Source organism: Malaclemys terrapin, chromosome 1, assembly GCF_027887155.1.
Source record: "Malaclemys terrapin pileata isolate rMalTer1 chromosome 1, rMalTer1.hap1, whole genome shotgun sequence".
Taxonomy (NCBI): domain Eukaryota; kingdom Metazoa; phylum Chordata; order Testudines; family Emydidae; genus Malaclemys; species Malaclemys terrapin.
In genome coordinates this window covers 189814646-189832694 of record NC_071505.1, presented here as the reverse complement: position 1 = coordinate 189832694, position 18049 = coordinate 189814646, and the positions used below count along the sequence as shown (strand labels likewise).

At 43.9% G+C, this 18049-nt stretch overlaps 1 protein-coding gene across 8 annotated transcripts in view; it reads right to left on the bottom strand.

Annotated features, from left to right (window-relative positions):
• The window catches only part of ITSN1 (intersectin 1), a 209889-nt gene that overhangs the window by 75683 nt on the left and 116157 nt on the right, over positions 1-18049 (bottom strand). For all 8 annotated transcript variants that reach the window (XM_054048532.1, XM_054048525.1, XM_054048540.1 and 5 more), the window contains 3 exons: positions 16261-16385; positions 4880-5109; positions 3750-3871 (listed from right to left, as the gene is read on the bottom strand). In XM_054048532.1, coding sequence (XP_053904507.1) covers positions 3750-3871; positions 4880-5109; positions 16261-16385 — 477 coding nt within the window. The remainder of the gene's footprint in view (positions 1-3749; positions 3872-4879; positions 5110-16260; positions 16386-18049) is intronic.

Here is an 18049-nt window from a genome sequence, read left to right as displayed (position 1 = left end):
AAATTACTGCACTTCAATTGGGTTTTGGGCCTCTTCCTAAATCATTCAGTAATGCCACAATCCAATCTTCATGAGGTCATGAACACCAGATTGGGATATTGCTGAATAAATCAAAAAGGAAGAAAAGGTTGATCAGAGCTTCTTTTTACTAATGTCTAGATATCATTAAGATATGACAGTTTAGAAAGTTTATTTTTCCAAAACCCAACTGAAGTTTACCAGAGTGTGACAGCTTTTTTAAAAAAAGAACTCATTATGATAGGAAGATCAAGTAGTGAATTAAAGTCATAATGCTTCTGCTTCATAGTTTTTCATAAATTAACTAGATTTTTACGTAATATTTTCATTGAGAATTTTTTTAAATTGTAAAATGACATTTGCATGTTACAATATTAATAACGCTTATTCCAATTATTCAGATATTCTTAAACATTAATAAATATAGTTACTGACAATTGCAGTTACAATTTTTAAAAGATTTAGGAATTACAAAGAGTGCAAGTTATACTTCCACAGTATTTTTAGGCAGATTTATCCCAGTGGTACCAACCACTACAATTAAAGATGTATAAGCATTTCCATTCCATTTAGACTCCCAACTATGTTTTCAGTTGCTTATCACTTTCTGAAACTTCCTTTTGTCAGACTGACATTTCCTCTACTTTGTCCCTGCCTGAAAAATTAATTTTTAAGGTGTTTCAGCAAAACAATTCAGCCATTTTTAAGTAGGGGAAAATGTTTGAGAGGAAAAGTTATTGTATGAACAAGTAAAAATGATCTATACTGGATCATTATGACAAAGTAGAAATTGTAGAAAAAATATATTATTGGAGAAATGTAAATCATGTAATTAAAGTTCATAACATATAGATTGTGACCTTAATGTGGTCATTTCCTAACTCAGAATAAGTGTTTAACATAGCATTAATTTAACCGTAACATTCTCTTAATATAGTTGAGTTTTTTTAAATTGGAATTAGAATAGTTTGCATTGTTTTAGTACTACAGTTTTAGATAGGCTTTATAGCCCAAAACAAATCTTTAATACTCTGTTCTGACCTGTGACTATGACAGTGATGATTGTGTCACTTATTTGTCTTCAAGACCAAATGTCTCACTGTAGACTAGTTGACTTTGGGAACCTGTTCAGACACTTTGGACTTCCCTGTCACCAAACTCATTTAGAGCTGAGTTATTATACTAAGACTGATAAAGCTGATGAGCAAACTGTATCTATACCTTGCATTATAATGAACTTTAAGAAAACTGACCATTATTCTAATCTTATCACATCACATCCACCACAATCCCTCCACTGCTGACAGGACAGCTATACAGTCCCTGAAATCTAACCACCAGTGATCAAACCAGCAGACAAAGTGGGTACCATCATAGTCCTCAACCACGATGACTACACTGAGGCCAACCGACAACTCTCCGACACTACCTACTACAAAGAACTCAGACAACAGCACACCATAATTAACCCATAAATTTAAGGATATCATCAAATCCTTCCCCAAACAACTCCAAGAGAAATTCTACAAACTCCTCCCCCGTGATCCCCTTCTATGTGCTTCCCAAGATACACAAACAAGGGAACCCAGGCAGACGCATCATATCTGGCCACAGCACTCTTAATGAAGTATTATTGGGACTCATAGAAACCATCCTCAAATCACTCAATACACAGAGAGCCAACTTCCTCCAGGACACAACCAACTTCCTCCACAAACTCCGCAACATTAACCACCTCCCTCAGAAATCAGTTTTGCCACCATGAATGTCACTTCCCTATACACCAACATCCCTCAATGACAGCATAGCTGCTTACCTCTAATATTTACAAGACCATGGACAACCCTCAGATATGCATCCTAAACACATCGCCAAACTCATCCATTTCATCCTCACTCATAACAATTTTACATTCAATAACACATTTTGTCCAAACCATGGGAACATCCTGGGTACTAAGATGGCTCCCCAATATGCAAAACTCTTCATGGGCCAACTTGAAGAATTTCTGGACAAATCCACCACAAAAACTGAAATACATTCATGATATTTTCATCCTCTGGATGGACGACAAACTCCCTCAGAGATTTCTACCACAATTTCAACAACCACCAAAAGTCCATTAAACTCTTTCTGGAACACTCCCACACCAGCACCAACTTCCTGGACACCACAATCAGCTTCCAACAATGGAACCCTACCAACAACCATATACAAGAAACCCACAGATCACTATACCTGTCTTCATAGACCCAGTAAAAACCTGAAACACACCAAGAAATCTAATCTACAGGCAGGCACTCAAACCACAGAATATGCTCTAAGGAGAAAGTCCAGGATATACACCATAATACATTCAAAACTGCCTTCACCAAACAAGGACACTCCAGAGAAGTAGATCGCATCATGGAACAGGCCACCCAAATAGAACCTGCTTCAAAAACACAGAAATAACTGCCCCTCCCCGACTGTACAGCCCTACTTGTCACCTACCACCCCATACTGGAACCCATACAGGTATTATCAAACAACGACAACCCATATTCGATGGGGAGCCCATCCTGAAAGAAATCTTTCCTGAACCCTCTCTTCAAACCTCCAAACAACGCCCCGCCCCCCCAAACTCTCAAAGCTCATAATCAGAAGCAAGCTCCCCACATGCTAGGACATATGAAAGCGGCAACAGACCCTGCCAGAAAAACAGATGCAAAACCTGCTACAATGATCAACACTCTCCAAAATGCCCCTTTCAAGATCCCTGGGTTCTACACATACCTATCATAACATATCGTGTACCTCATCCAGTGCACTAAATGCTCCAATAGCAAATCTGTGGGTGAAACCAGACAATCACTAAGCTCTCGAATGAACTCACAGGAAAACGATCAGACACAAATGCCACATCACCTGTGGTGAACACTTTTCACAAAGTGATCACTCTAGATCTGACCTCTCAGTCCTCATCCTCAAAGGAAATCTGCACAATACTTTCAAAAGATGGCCCGGGAGCTTAAATTCTAACTTCACTAGTCACTAAAAATCATGGACTGAATAGAGACACTGGATTGATGGTTTAGCACAACAATCTATAACCCACTAACAACCCCCCTTTCCTCCCTGTACCTTAGAGGGGTGTTAACAGGCAATTTCACCTTGCATGCTCCCTTGAAACGTGTGTTACTATTTATGGTAAACTGTTCTATTTTGTATTTAGCTATGACACTCTGAGTAAGGTCTTGTCTTCATGTACAGCGGCACAGCTGCACAGGTGCAACTGTACCACTGTAGCATGTTAGTGAAGACATTACTATGCCAACTGGAGAGCTTCTCCAGTTGGCGTAGTTAATCCACTCCCTGGCAGTAGCTGTATCAGTAGAAGTTCCACATCCATGAGCAATATAGTTATATTGACATAGGCCAGTCCTACATTACAGACCTAAGTTTCCCAGACTAGAAGAAGAGCTCTGTGAGAGCTTGACAGTTTATCTCCCTCACCAATAGAAGTTGGTCCAATAAAAGATATTACCTCACCCACCTTGCCTCTCTCATTATTCTAACAGCAGAGATAATAAATGATAGCACATACTGTACATTTCAGTCTTTACAACTTGCTTGTAATACTTGTGGTACATGTAAATTTAAAGTTAGGTTGAATAAAATACTGGTATAAAAACAGAAGCAGAGATGTAAAACAAAGTACAGTTTTCCAAGCAACATCACACTCTTCTTACCATGACTATGTCACCTGGCTGAATAGTGATTTCATCATGGCTTCTGGCGTCAAAAGGATACAATGCCCGATAATATACTATTTTTACATCCTCCTGAGCAGAAATAGTTAGTGGAGCTTTTTCTATATATAGAGGAAGAAAAATACATATTAAAAACTAAACAAAAATGTTTGTGAAGCACTTTAGAAGAAGAGAGGTAAAAAAAATGAGAGGCAAAGTGTTAATTATCACAATGCCCCTGAGAGGCAGAGTAAGTACTATCCCCATTTTACATAAGGGGAAATAAGCAAACAAATAATTAAACTTACATTTTCTCTCTATTTTCTCCTTTAGCACCACCTATTTAAAATAATATGCTTTTAGCTTTTATGAAACACACAGCTATTTATATAGAAAATAACTGCATTTAAAACCATGTACAATGATTTTACAACTTTCCCTGTTTTGTTTTGAAGCATTGCACCGACGTAATGGATTAACTTGATCAGTAAATTCCTGGTATAGATGGTCATTATCCATATAGTGACCTTTTACAGCCTCATTAAATCGCATCTGGCAAATACTATATGGCTGATGGATAACATCTACTGTATTTATTCCCCCTTAACTGGTTTTAAGGTTTTTTCCAAACAATTTGGATTTTTTTTTTTAAATTGTATGTGACTAGCTAGTTACATACTGCCTCTACTTTGAAGGATCCCAAAGCAGATGTTATAGACTAGCATACAAACTGTACACAGGGGTGAAGTTATTTTTGAAGTGCAATTTTGCCTCTAAAAGGTGAAACATAGCAACATTATTTTATCTCATTGTTTTGAGAAATAATAGTTTGTTGGAGACAAGCACCAGCTTACAACTAAATACTCTTCTCCAAGCTGCATGGTGCATCTCATCCAGTCCCCTTCACTCCCTATGTGACCTCTATTAAATTCCACACTTGTAGGGAGAGCAACAGTGCCCAGAAGTGATGCACAGTGGACAATGTAAGCCTTAAACCATTTATTTAAACAAGATTAGTGACTTAGTTTGAATACAGAATATCCAACATATGGAATAAGAAGCCAGGACGTAAGGAGGAGGAGTCTATGTTTTAGCAGCTGTATGCAATAGATTTCCTTACTCTTCCATACCTGCACTTGACCAGGGCGCCTGGATGGCTGGCTTGGCTGGCTCTTGATGTTGATGGAAAAGCTTATTCAGTTTATCTTGCATTTCCTGTTTGCCCTTATCCTCACTGTCTGTCTTCTTGATTATTTCTTCCCTTTTTGGCTTTTCATCTTCTTGAAGTTTTTTTTGCCGCTGGTACTCTTCCTCCTGTTGCACTCGATCAAGCCACTGTTTATCCCTTTCCTGGATTCGTCTGTCAATTACAATTTTTTTTAAAATCAGACAAAGGGAAGTAAACCTAATATTTAGTTTACCTTGTGAATATGTGATTCATGTTATTAGCTTACATAGTTCTATTAATGATGGGAAATATCAAGAACACCCATACCATAGCATCTCCTTACTGCTGAAAAATCCCAGAAGACACGACATTTTGAAAACCCTGCCAGTAGAGCTCAGCATCTTATGAAGAATAAGCTAGTGACTCAGCCAACTACGAGAATACTACTAAGACTACAAAAAACTACATTTAATGGCAATCAGAGTAATTGCTCAGAAAATATCTAGCACCAGGATACTATAACAATTAGACAGATAAGGTGGCAACTCAGTTCTTAATATAACCCTATATTTTCAGCCATGCATATGAAATCTGTGGGTTTACAATCGGAGTTCTGCAGAAGCACCTCTAAGAGGCAAACAGTGAAAAAGACAGTTACCTTTTCTGTAACTGGTGTTCTTCAAGATGTGTTGCTCATATCTATTCCACAGTAGGTGTGTGTGCTCGCCACGTGCACCCCTGCCAGAAGTTTTTCCCCTAGCAGTATCCGTAGGGGAGCACCCCTAGCAACCCCTGGAGTGGCGATTCTATGATGCGGTATAAGGGGCGCTGCGCACTCCCCCCACCCTGTTCCTTCTTGCCAGACAACTCCAACACAGGGGAAGGAGGGCGGGATGTGGAATAGACATGAGCAACACATCTCGAAGAACATCAGTTACAGAAAAGGTAACTGTCTTTTCTTCAAGTGATTGCTCATGTGTATTCCACAGTAGGTGATTCCAAGCTATATCTGTTGGAGGTGGGTAGGAGTTCACAAACTCTTGGGACGGAGCACAGCCCTGCCGAACCCAGTGTCTTCCCTGGTCTGGGAGATGATCGCATAATGCGAGGTGAATGTGTGAACTGAAGACCATGTGGCAGTCCTGCAAATGTCCTGAATGGGGACATGGGCTAAAAAGGCAGCCGACAGGACCTACGTCCTAGTCAAGTGTCCCCTCACAATTGACGGCGGGGGAATTCCTGCCAAGTAGCAACAGGTATGGATGCACGAGGTGATCCAGTTGGAGAGCTGCTGAGTGGATATCAGCCGACCCCTCATGCATTCGGCCGAGGCGATGAACAGCTGCGAAGACTTTCTGAATGGCTTAGTCCGTTCCAGGTAAAAGACCAGAGCCAGTCTCACATCCAGCGTGTGGAGGCAGCGCTCCTCACTGGACGCATGGACTTGGGGCAGAGGACCAGCAGGAAAATATCCTCACCCATCTGGTAGGTGGAGACCACCTTCGGGAGGAACGAAGGATGTGGGCGGAGCTGGACCTTATCTTTATGGAACACCATATACGGCAGCTCGGAGGTCAGGGCCCTGAGTTCCGAGACCTGTCTAGCTGATGTGATCGCCACCAGGAAGGCCACTTTCCACGAGAGGTGTGACCAGGAGCAAGTAGCTAACGGCTCAAAGGGGGGACCCGTCAACCAGAACATCACCAAGTTCAGGTCCCACTGCGGAACTTGGGGCCTAACATACAGGAAGAGACGGTCCAATCTGTAAGGAATCGGCCAGTCATAGCATGGGAGAATACTGTGTGCCCCTGCACTGGCGGGTGAAAGGCCAATATGGCCAAGTGCACCTTGATGGATGAGGGTGCCAGGCCTTGGGCTCTAAGGTGAAGGAGATAGTCAAAGATGAGCTGGATTGGGGCAGCCACTGGGGAAACACCCTGCTCAGCCGCCCATCGGGAAAACCGAGACCACTTTGCTAAGTAGGCTCGACGCGTGGAGGGTCACCTGCTTTCCAAGAGGACGCGCTGAACCCCTTCCGAGCACGTCCTTTCCTCCCAGCCTAACCATTGAGCAGCCACGCCGTGAGGTGGAGTGCCGCTAGATTGGGGTGGAGGAGGGGGCCCTGGTCCTGGAAGAGCAGGTCCGGGTGGGATGGCAATGGCCACAGTGGGGTGACCACCAGGCTCATGAGGGTCTTGTACCAATGTTGCCTGGGCCACACCAGGGCAATCAAGAGGACCCTGGTTCCATCCGTCTTTATCTTCTCCAGAACATTTCCGATCAGCGGGATCGCAGGAGGGAAAGGCATAGAGAAGCTGGCCTGACCAGGATAGGAGGAAGGCAACAGAGATAGCCCCTGCATGTCTCCCTGCCTCCCCCTTGGAGCAGAACCTGGGACACCAGCGGTTCTGCCGGTCACGAACAAGTCCACCTGGGGAGTTCCCCACTCTTGTAAAAGTCTGAGCACCACCTGTGGATGTAGAGAACACTCGTGAGGAGAGAAGTTTCGGCTCAGGCAATCCGCCCGCGAGTTCCGGGCGCCCGATAGGTGGTAGGCCTGTAGGCAAATGTTGTGGCTTATACAGAAGTCCCACAGCCTGAGGGCTTCCTGGCAGAGGAGCGAGCCCCACCTTGCCTGTTGATGTAAAACATCGAGGCCGTGTTGTCCATGAGAACCCTGACCACTCTGCCTTCCAGGTGCGAGCGGAAGGCCACGCACGCCAGCTGGACTGCCCTGAGCTCCTTGACATTTATATGCAGGGCAAGATCCTGTGCGGACCACAGACCTGGGTTTGAACGTCCCCCACATGGGCTCCCCACCCCAGATCCGAGGCGTTGGACACCAGCTCCACCGACGGGGACCTGCCCCTGAATGGGACCCCGTGAAGCATGTTCACCGGGGAGGACTACCATTGTACGGAGGTGATCACCGGCTCGGGCACAGTGAGGACCTTGTCCATCCTGCTCTGGCCTGGGAGAACACCGAGGCCAACAAGAGCTGGAGGGGCCTCATCCTGGGTCTGGCATGGCGAACCACATATGTGCATGCCGACATGTGACCCAGGAACTGGAGATACACTCTGGCTGTCGTCACAGGAAACTTTGTGACTGTGTCGATGAGCCCTTTCAGGGTCTCGAATCTGTCTGGTGGGAGGTAGGCCCTGGTTAACATCACATCCAGGACTGCCCCTGATAAACTCTATGCACTGTACTGGAACTAACGTGAACTTGGTGTCGTTCACCCACAGGCCCAGGGTGGCACACGTGACAGGAGAAATGCCACGTGATCCCACACCTGCGACCGGGAGCTGCCCTTGACCAGCCAGTCATCCAGATAGGGGAAGATTTGGACCCCACAACATCTGAGGTAGGCCACCACCACAGACATGCACTTTGTGAATACCCTGGGAGCAGTGGACAGGCCAAACGGGAGGACCATAAATTGGTAGTGCTCCCGGTCAACCGTGAAACGGAGGAAGAACCTGTGCCCCTCGAATATATGAATGTGGAAGTAAGCGTACTGCAGATCGAGGGTGGTGTACCAGTCCCCATGATCCAGGGAAGGAATGATGGAGGCCAGAGAGACCGTGCAAAACTTGAGCTTTACCATGTACTAGTTCAGGCCTCGCAGATCCAAGATGGGCCTGAGCCCCCCTTTGGCCTTCGGGATAAGGAAATAGCAGGAGTAGTACCCCTTGCGTTTGAACTCCACTGGCACCACTTCCACCGCTCCTAAGCCAAGGAGCCACCCCAGCTCCTGCTCTAGCAGAGCCTCGTGAGAGGGATCTCCCAGGAGGGACAGGGGGCGGAGGGTGGTTGGGCAGAGTAGAGGTAAACTGGAAGGTGTAGCCCCAGGAGATGGTATTGAGGACACAACAGTCCGAAATCAGCCACGACTACTCTGGGAGAAAAGCACACAACCGATTGGAGAAGGGAAGCTTTATTGCGGGTGGATCCCTGGTGTGAACTGGTAGGTTGCCCCCAGGCGTCCCGTCAAAACTGACATTTCCCCGCCTGTTTACCCTTGGAGGATCCAGGATTGGGGGCAGACGGGGACTGCCTCTGCGGGCGTTTCTTATAGTCCCATGACTTTTTATAAGGGGGCTCGTATTTAGAGTGGGTGGCCTGGGTGGGAGCCTGCTGCGGCTTAAACTTGGGCCTGGCTGGAGCCGGGACATAGAGGCCAAGTGTCTTAAGCATAGTGCGGGAATCTTTCAGGCCGTGCAGCTTCACGTCCGTCTGTTCCGCAAACAGGGCCTTGCCATCGAACGGGAGGTCCTGCAGGGAGTTCTGCGCCTCACTGGACAGCAGGAGCCACAACGCCCTTCTCATGAGCATTGCAGCCGTATCCGCAGCATCCGCCGCTACCCTGCCCGCCGCTGTGCCCTCCTCCACCAGCGCTTTGAACTCCTCCTTGTCACGCTCTTGGAGGGAGTCCTCGAATTTGGGTAGAGAGCCCCGCACATTGAACTCATGCCGGCCCAGGAGAGCCTGGTGGTTCGCCACCCTTAACTGGCAACTCGAGGACAAATAAACCTCTCTCCCAAATAAGTCCAGCCTCCTTGAGTCTTTATTTTTCGTAGTAGGGGCTGGTTGGCCCTGCCTCTCCCTGTGGTTGACTGACTCGACCACCAGGGAGTTGGGGGCAGGGCGGGTGTACAGGTATTCATGCCCCTTGGCAGGCACAAAGTACTTTCATTCTGCCCTCTTAGAGATGTGGGGCAAGGAAGCCGGGGTTTGCCACAAGGCATTTGAAATTTTTGCCACCCCTTCGTGGAGTGGAAAGGCAACCCTGCATGGTACCAAGGCCGACAGGACGTTGAAGAGGGAAGCAGAGGGTTCCTCCACCTCCTCGGCCTGAAGGTTGAGGCTTGATGCCACACTTTTCAATAGTTCCTGGTGGGCTTTAGAGTCCTCCTGCAGAACAGAGGGAGGAGGGGCCGTAATAGTCTCATCATGGGAGGGTGAGGATGCAAGCACGGTACTCTGCGTACGCACCGGTACTGGAAGTCCTACTACTTGGTCGCCCTCCGGGCACAGAACCAAAGATGCACGTCCCACCAACTCCTTTCTGGGAGGCTAGGAAAGGGAAGCAGACAGTCTTTCTGAGGCTCTGGCCACTGAGCGAGCCCCCACTGGGGGCTGAGTCAGGGGCCACGGGGTCCATTGGTACCACGGTGCCGGCCAAGGAGCCCGGTGCCACGGCACCTGCTGTGGCACTGGCGGAGCAGGCTGTTTAGCCTGACTAGCCTGTCCCATCGACTGACAGCTATGAAGGGAGGCCGGGCAGGCATATGATCTGCCACTGTCCCTGCACCAGGAGGAGTGGTGGAGTCCAGGATGGTGCCCATCACAAGACCGTGATCCTGACGTGAAGGACGTGAAGGAACTGTACCACCGGTAGCAGCTGCTCCATGATCAGCTCCAGAGGGTGGCTCTGGGACGACGAGGCGCTGGCGATCGACGTCTGGGACTGCGGGAGTGGTGCCGCAGCAGGGTCCTGGAGCGAGACGACGAACGGGAATGGCGTCGACGCCTGTATCGCAATGGGCTATGGTAGCCTCTCGGAGACAAGGACCTCCGGTGCCATCTGTCTCATTCTCAACGGGGCCCGCTTCCTTCACAAGGTCTATGGTCCCTTGAGGCGGAGTGGTACCTGGAATCCGTCAGCTGGAACCCAGCCAGACAACCTGGTGGGGGTCGACGGTGACTGGCGTGGACTACGCTTGGACGGTCGCTGAGTGGTGAACGATTTTGGGAACATTCCCTCGACCACGAACGGTACCGATCAGAAGGCGACTGCGGCGATCCAAGCGATGGCTTGCCTCTGGACCGGGGAGCCAATGGTGGCAGTGCCCCTGGTACCGGCAGAGACATAACGTCCCAGGTTGCTTGCTGGACCTCCGACATGGAGGGCATCCAGACATCCAGGGAAACTTGCTCTGACTGGGCCGGGCTACTCTGCTCAACCTGAGTCGGAGGCCTGGAGGCTGACGGGGAAAGAGAACTGCCCAACGTGGGTCTAGTCTCTCTCCCGGTCTTGCTCCGGTGCCTCAGCGGAGAAGACCTCTACTTAGCTTTCTTGGCGTGCCCCGCAGATGGGGAGCGGTGCCAACTGGTGGAAGGCACCAAAGGGTCACTATGCACTGGTGCCGACTCGGAGCGGCGCACTGGAGTCTGGGTCAACTCCGACTTCATCAGAATGTCTCGGAGCCGAATGTCTTTCTCTTTCTTGGTCCAAGGCTTGAAAGATCTGCAAATCTTGCAGCGATTGCTGAGATGGGTTTCCCCCAGGCAGCGTAAACAGTCTGCATGCGGGTCACTCACTGGCATCAACCGCCTGCAAGTGTCGCACGACTTAAAAGCCTGGAGCACAGGGCACGCCCCGACCCGGACTCACTAAACTAAACTAATACTAATCTAAACTACTTCAACTACAGGTACTACTACTACGAATGAACAAGAGTTCTAGAGGAAATCTGCAGACAAGCTGGAGCAGAGCAATTCCAATGCACCTTCACTGGCGGCAAGAAGGAACTGAGGGTGGGAGGAGCGTGAGTGCCCCTTATACCGTGCCATAGAGGCACCACTCTAGGGGTCGCTAGGGGCACTCCCCTATGGGTACTGCTAGGGGAAAAACTTCCAGCATTGGTGTACGTGGCAAGCACACACACACCTACTGTGGAATACACATGAGCAATCACTCGAAGAATAATGAGAATACCAAGGACTCCTGAATGGTAAATGGTTCACTAATTTTGTGCTGGAGTTGTCTGCAAGCAGAGGGGGGAAAATTAACACCTTGGTCTTGCAGAAATCTTGGAGATCTAGAACTGCTGGTGTTCACCCTCTCAAACTGGGCTAAGATATTTCTTTAAAAATTTATAGTCACAGTCATTACCATGAAGTTACTCATTTCTGATTACTAGGTAGATTTAAATGGATATGTTAACATGTAATCTGTGCTGAGCTGGTATTACTAGGAGAATCATATTTGCATTCCCTGACTATTTTGAGTTTAAGCTCCCAATGTTGCAAATTCATCAATATTTTATTCGTTATTTCTTATAGTTTTACGCAGTTCTATTAATACAATCCACAGAAAATCATTCTAAGAGTGATAAACTGTAGAAAAAATTCACATCATTCATTTGAAGATATAAAAACCCTTGAAGTTTTAGAGCTTAAATTTAGGCACCAGGTTTTAAAGTGACAATACTGAAAAGTAAGCCATCTTGTGTCTGCTCAGGAAATGTAAGGCTATATTTTTGTATTTCAAAATACTTATACCTAAACAAGACTGGCCAACTGAACAAGCCTTTTGGATATGATAAATACTGCATTTCCTGTAAACAGTTCTTTTTTACAAGAGTAAATCTGCCAACCCTGCAGGATTCTCCTGGATTCCCCAGGAATTAAAGATTATTCTTTAATTAAAGATTATGTCATGTGATGAAACCTTCAGGAATACGTCTAACCAAAATTGGCAACCCTATATAAGAGGCTGGCTCTGTGCCTTTAAAACTGCATCTCTCTCTTAACATGCTTTTCCTGCACAGCACTAGGCAGCCTAGATCACAGAACATTCAGAAAAAAACAGGAGTACTTGTGGCACCTTAGAGACTAACAAATTTATTTGAGCATAAGCTTTCGTGGGCTACAGCCCACTTCATCGGATGCATGTAGTGGAAAATACAGTAGGAAGATCTATCTATTTATCTATATATACACACACACACACCATGAAACAATGGGTGTTACCATACACACTATAAGGAGAGTGATCAGTTAAGGTGAGCTTTTATCAGCAGGAGAGAAAAAACTGTTTGTAGTGGTAATGAAAATGACCCATTTCCAACAATGGACAAGGAGATATGAGGAACTGGGGGGGGGGGGGGGGGAGAGAAGGGGGGAAAATAAGCATGGGGAAATAGTTTTCCTTTGTGTAATGGCCCATCCACTCCCAGTCTTTATTCAAGCTTAATTTAATGGTGTCCAATTTGCAAATTAATTCCAATTCAGCAGTCTCTTGTTGGAGTCTGTTTTTGAAGGTTTTTTGGTTATAATATTGCGACTTTTAGGTCTGTAATCGAGTGGCCAGGGAGGTAGTAGTATTAGACTGCTTGGGATAGCAGAAGAGTTATGTAATACCAGCACCCATACATAGTTAGGAGTAAGGTGCAAGGCCAATGATAGTAAAAGGAATACTGTTTCTCCAGCTTACAAATACTGCCAGGGCTTTCTGATTTCCAGTTATGTCATTTAACTTCACATAGTAAAGCTGCAGCCCTTTCAGCCATTTGTTTCAAACATTAGTCTGTGCGTCTTCATTAGTGAGTGCTCTTGCAATACATTTAGAGTCTATTATTCAGAAGTCTTGTTGTAATACTATTAGACTGCACTATATAAAAACGTTCAGGGGAAATCTTCTCTAGACACCATGATGCAGCATTTAATGGTGTTAAGTGTGCTTAATTTGTTCAAAGAGGGTTCTATATGGCTTGTATTGTAATCATGGATAGTAAATACTGCTTTAGCTGGAAAGTTGAGTTTTTAATTATGGTTTTTAGTACAGTGGTTAACACTCACCGCTCACAATCAAGTTTGATATAACTGATGGGGATGGGACCCACAGAGGATAATGGCTTTATAAAGGAGCTGCATTATTCACACACCCCCCCCCGGTGGGCATTAAAGGTCTAACTGTTAGCAGAACCAATGCACTTCTGCTCCATGTGGGAAGACAAGGCGGAAGGGATATGAAGAGATTGAGAAGATGCTTCCTGCAGCCAAACATGCAAGAGAGTTTGCCACAGACATAGACCTTGCATAGAAGCATAGGAGCTGTTGGAGCTCTGTTGCCTATGGAAAAATGATTCTACCGTTACCCTCTCCTCACAGATTTTTCTAGTGCGCAGCCTGGTTACTCTGGGATTTGGCCCTTAAATCAGGAATTAACAAGTGGAAACAGACTTTAGCTATTTTCTCTTTTCTCTCCAACACCACGTCTGCACTTTAGGAAGGTTCTTGTCCCAAAGGCTACGGCCAGTTCTGGTCATATTACTCAAATACTTTTCTTCTCCTGCACAATCCCCAAAGGCTGTGTCCACACAGCAAAGAAAAACCCGTGACTGGCCCGTGCCAGCTGACTCGGGCTCACAGGGCTCCGGCTGCAGGGCTGTTCCATTGCTGTGTAGACCTCGGAGTTCCCAAGCTCTGGGACCCTCTCACCTTGCAGCTACTGTCCCAGACTCCTCTGCCAAAGCAACAGAACGGAGTTATTTGTGCTACGCTCAGTGCATAGTTGTCCTCATTTCAAATAAAGTCAAAACAAGTTAATATAAACTTGGGGTTGTGGCTGCTAGGCCCTCATTCATCCAAAGGTTAGGTGCACATGCTGATGAATTCTAAGTTATTCTTTCTCTGATTTAAGTATAAATGCAGAGTAAACTGCAATTTAACAAACTACTCAAACCCCATCCCTTTCCCACAACAGTACAAAGATTTAGGCTGTCTCCAGCTAACTACAATAAGAGCAGCGAACACTCCCACTGCCCTACGGTGTGTAGATATCTCTCGTAGCTTATTTCTTTCTCCCATTTATTTACTTTTCTCACCTATTCTCTAGCCCATTCTATCTATTTACATGCCATTCTTTTCTCTCACTTGTATATTGTTGTCATCTTTTCTCTTCCATTGAAAGGCAGCAGGAGATTAAATTGGGAGGTTTAAAATATTATCCAAGAGACGAATCAGTCATTTTCTATTTACTTGTTATTTTGACCTTTTTGAAAACTTTAGGGGGCAATGTTAAGGTGGTGGTAAAAGCCAGGTGGCGCAAGCGAATGATTAATGATTATATAACTGTGGGGAATCAGATGGAAGCCTAAACTGTTTGCCTCCAGACATACCCTTTAGAATTGCATGGGGCCTAAAATTTCCATCGTCTGAGAAATTTTGCATTTCCAAAAAAATGTTTCTTTCTGAATCAGAAAAAGTTGGATATGCAATATTTTCTTGGGAGGGACATTTAAAAAAAAAAAAAAAAAAAAGTCAGAAGAACCAATATGGAATTTTTCAACATTTTCTGGTCCCAGCATTCCAGGCTCCAAAGTCTGGGACCACAATTCCCAAGTTCTGAGCCAGACTGGCTGCCAGGGAAGCAGGACGCCTGGGTTGGCAAGAAACCAGGCACACTAGGCAAAATGCGTCAATTCCATTGAATCAACATTTTCTGACAGAAAACTTTTCTGTTGGAAAAATTTCAACCAGCTCTATTACTAATGTTAGAGATTTTTAAAGAGATGTAGAACATTATGTAAATAATGTGAGGCTTTTAACTGGACTCCATTAACACACTTTCAATTTTAACTATTTTTTCAAAAGCCTTTTGTTCGCAAATATGGTTTTCAGCAAGATCTTGTTTTTCACCGAACTTTTCAAATTGGTTTCAGTGGGGAAGAAGGAACATAGTTAAGTGACTTGCCCCAGGATGCTCAGACAGTCTGATGGTCCAGATTACAATTTAAGGCCTTTCTAGCCAGCTCCCAGTCCTTTATTCTAACCACTTGACCAAGAGCTTTTGTTTAGATCAAGAATTTAATGCTCCCACATTGTGTGTTTCAAAAGAATGTTGAAAACAAAATCCGAACAGCTACAACAGCTGTATCATATTAAAATTTTCTACTGTGTTTTAATGAAACTTCTCCCTTATGGAAGAAAGCTACCAGCTAGTCTTCATACCATATATATGGAAAAAATGATTCTTAAAACAAAAATATTTCTTGTTCAGCATTTAAGTCTTTTTGTAACTTACACATATCCGAAAAATTCAATGCATAGAAGCGTATAAAACCCTTTTGACTTTTCCCCTAGACTCTCAAACAGCATGGTCATTAAAAAAAAAAAATTCTGTGCACTGGAGAAGCATTTCTGTTAAACAAACACATACACACACAAAAAGCATATCAAGCATCCTAGTTTCTTTGCCAAATTCTCATCTGCATACATTACTGCTGGTTCAGAATTCTAGGAACCAAAAGCAAGGGTGTGGTTGTACATACATAAGAGTTTGTCTCCACACTAGGCTTTGGATTCAATGATGCAAGGCTTTCCCCCTTTCAAGTGCAGTCTCCTTTTGGGCTGAAACAAAAATCTTGGCTAAGGACCTGAGTTTTCTCCCTGTTTCATAGAGCTGCCAACATACTGATGATGCTCAGTAAATAACTGAGTTTAGATTAAATTCTTAGGAACAGAAAGTTTATTTTACTTGTATGTGAAACACTATGCACACCTATGGCTCTAAATAAATTTTGTATTTCGCATAAACTAAAAAACTGTTACCTTTGGGTTTCTTTTTGCTTTTCCAGTTCTACCGTCTTCCTCTCTTGCTCCTTCTGTTTCAACCTCTCAACTTCTAAGTTCTTTTGCTTCTGAAGCTGCTGCTTGTTATGTATCTCTCTCAGCTCCTACAGCAATCAATAAATATATCGCATGTAATAATGTACTACATATCAGTATCACAACAAATGGCTCCATGTTTCTCATTGTTAAGGACCCAGAACCTTCTTAAATATTATTACCCAAATTTTTGAAAATCAAGTAACCTGGCAACAGGTCAGACATTTTTACATGTTGCCATGATTTAGCCCTCAAAGTGATAATGCTGACATTTTATTGTCTACACCATAGATTCTTTAGTCTCCATTCCTTGCTATAGTAATTGGATTTTTCATTAAGTTACAGAACCTTGTCTCAATACAGTTATATAAGCGAGGTTGTATAAACATGAAATTGTCTCTGATATGTAGGGCCACAAATGTGTAAAATGCTATATTAGAATGGTCATTATTCAATATATAGAGAGAACTGTTACTTATTTCATTCATAATCAACATATTGATTTAAGATGTGAATCAGGCAGCAAGAACACTTCTTCACAAAAAGCTGGAAGTCTCTGCTCAGGCTTTTAATATTTACAATTTATCTGGCAGTTATCTAAAGTATGGCTCACAGAGCTTTCCAAACATTTATTCTCTCTCCACTTTTAGTCATATTCCCAAAGGTGATAAAGAGTTGAAAGAGACTGACTTGTTTCTTAAATACTGCTGTAAATGGCTAAAGGATTTTCTTCATAAATAAATAATCTTTATCTTGATGGTGGCCTTATTTTTATTAATAAGTTATTTATATAACAAAGCTGCTAATTTGTCAGATTTCTTACCTACTCATGACAATTTTTTAAAAATTAACTTCTGAATTGTTCTTACAAATATTGGCAACTATTTTCCACGGTATATGTTTCAGTTTGAAACTGATAGGTATATCATTGCCATATGAACTGCTGAAGCATTTTCAAGATTATTTTCTCTCCAAAAAATGGGATATTTTCAGCAGTGTCTTCAGAGCTGAATTCAGACACTGAAACAGAGAGGCTTGGCAGAATTAGATTTTTATTTTAAAATCATTTTGACTGATAAAAAAAACTTAAAAATAAATGTCAGTGTTAAATGGGAAAATTTAAATTGATAAAACTTGAGGGAAATTATGGGGAGGTCAAACAATTTTTAATAACTGTAGACAGATTCAAAAAGTTAAAGCTTTATAACTGTTAAAACACAAATTGTATATTTTGACATGTGATGCTGATAAAGTAAATTCCCTTACTTTAAACTCAAATTCCCAAGCAGCATTTTTCTTTCTTTGCCCATCTGTAAATTGTGATCATCAATGGAAATATTTATTTCAGTGATTGGTGTGCGTATGGTAAAATCAACATTTACCAATAAGATCTAATCCTTTCAAGCCTAGAAAGAGGAATATTAATTTGCACAAATTTGATGATTTGGGTGAAAAGAACTGCTTGAATTGTTTGGGTAGCAATGATTGAATGCAGAGTGTTTAAAATAATAAAATGTCAGCACTAACATGAACAGAAATTATATTATGACCATCTTTGTACAACACCTAACTTTGGGGTTTGATCATCTTGTCAGTGTTTCTTTAACTAGCTAGCTGTACAAACTGGGAATGTCTTTATCCAAAAGATTTGAGTATTGTCTCTTCCCTTGAAAATTAGTCGCACATCTTTAAATAACCACTTCCAGTTTATGAAGAAAAATCTACTGTAGTC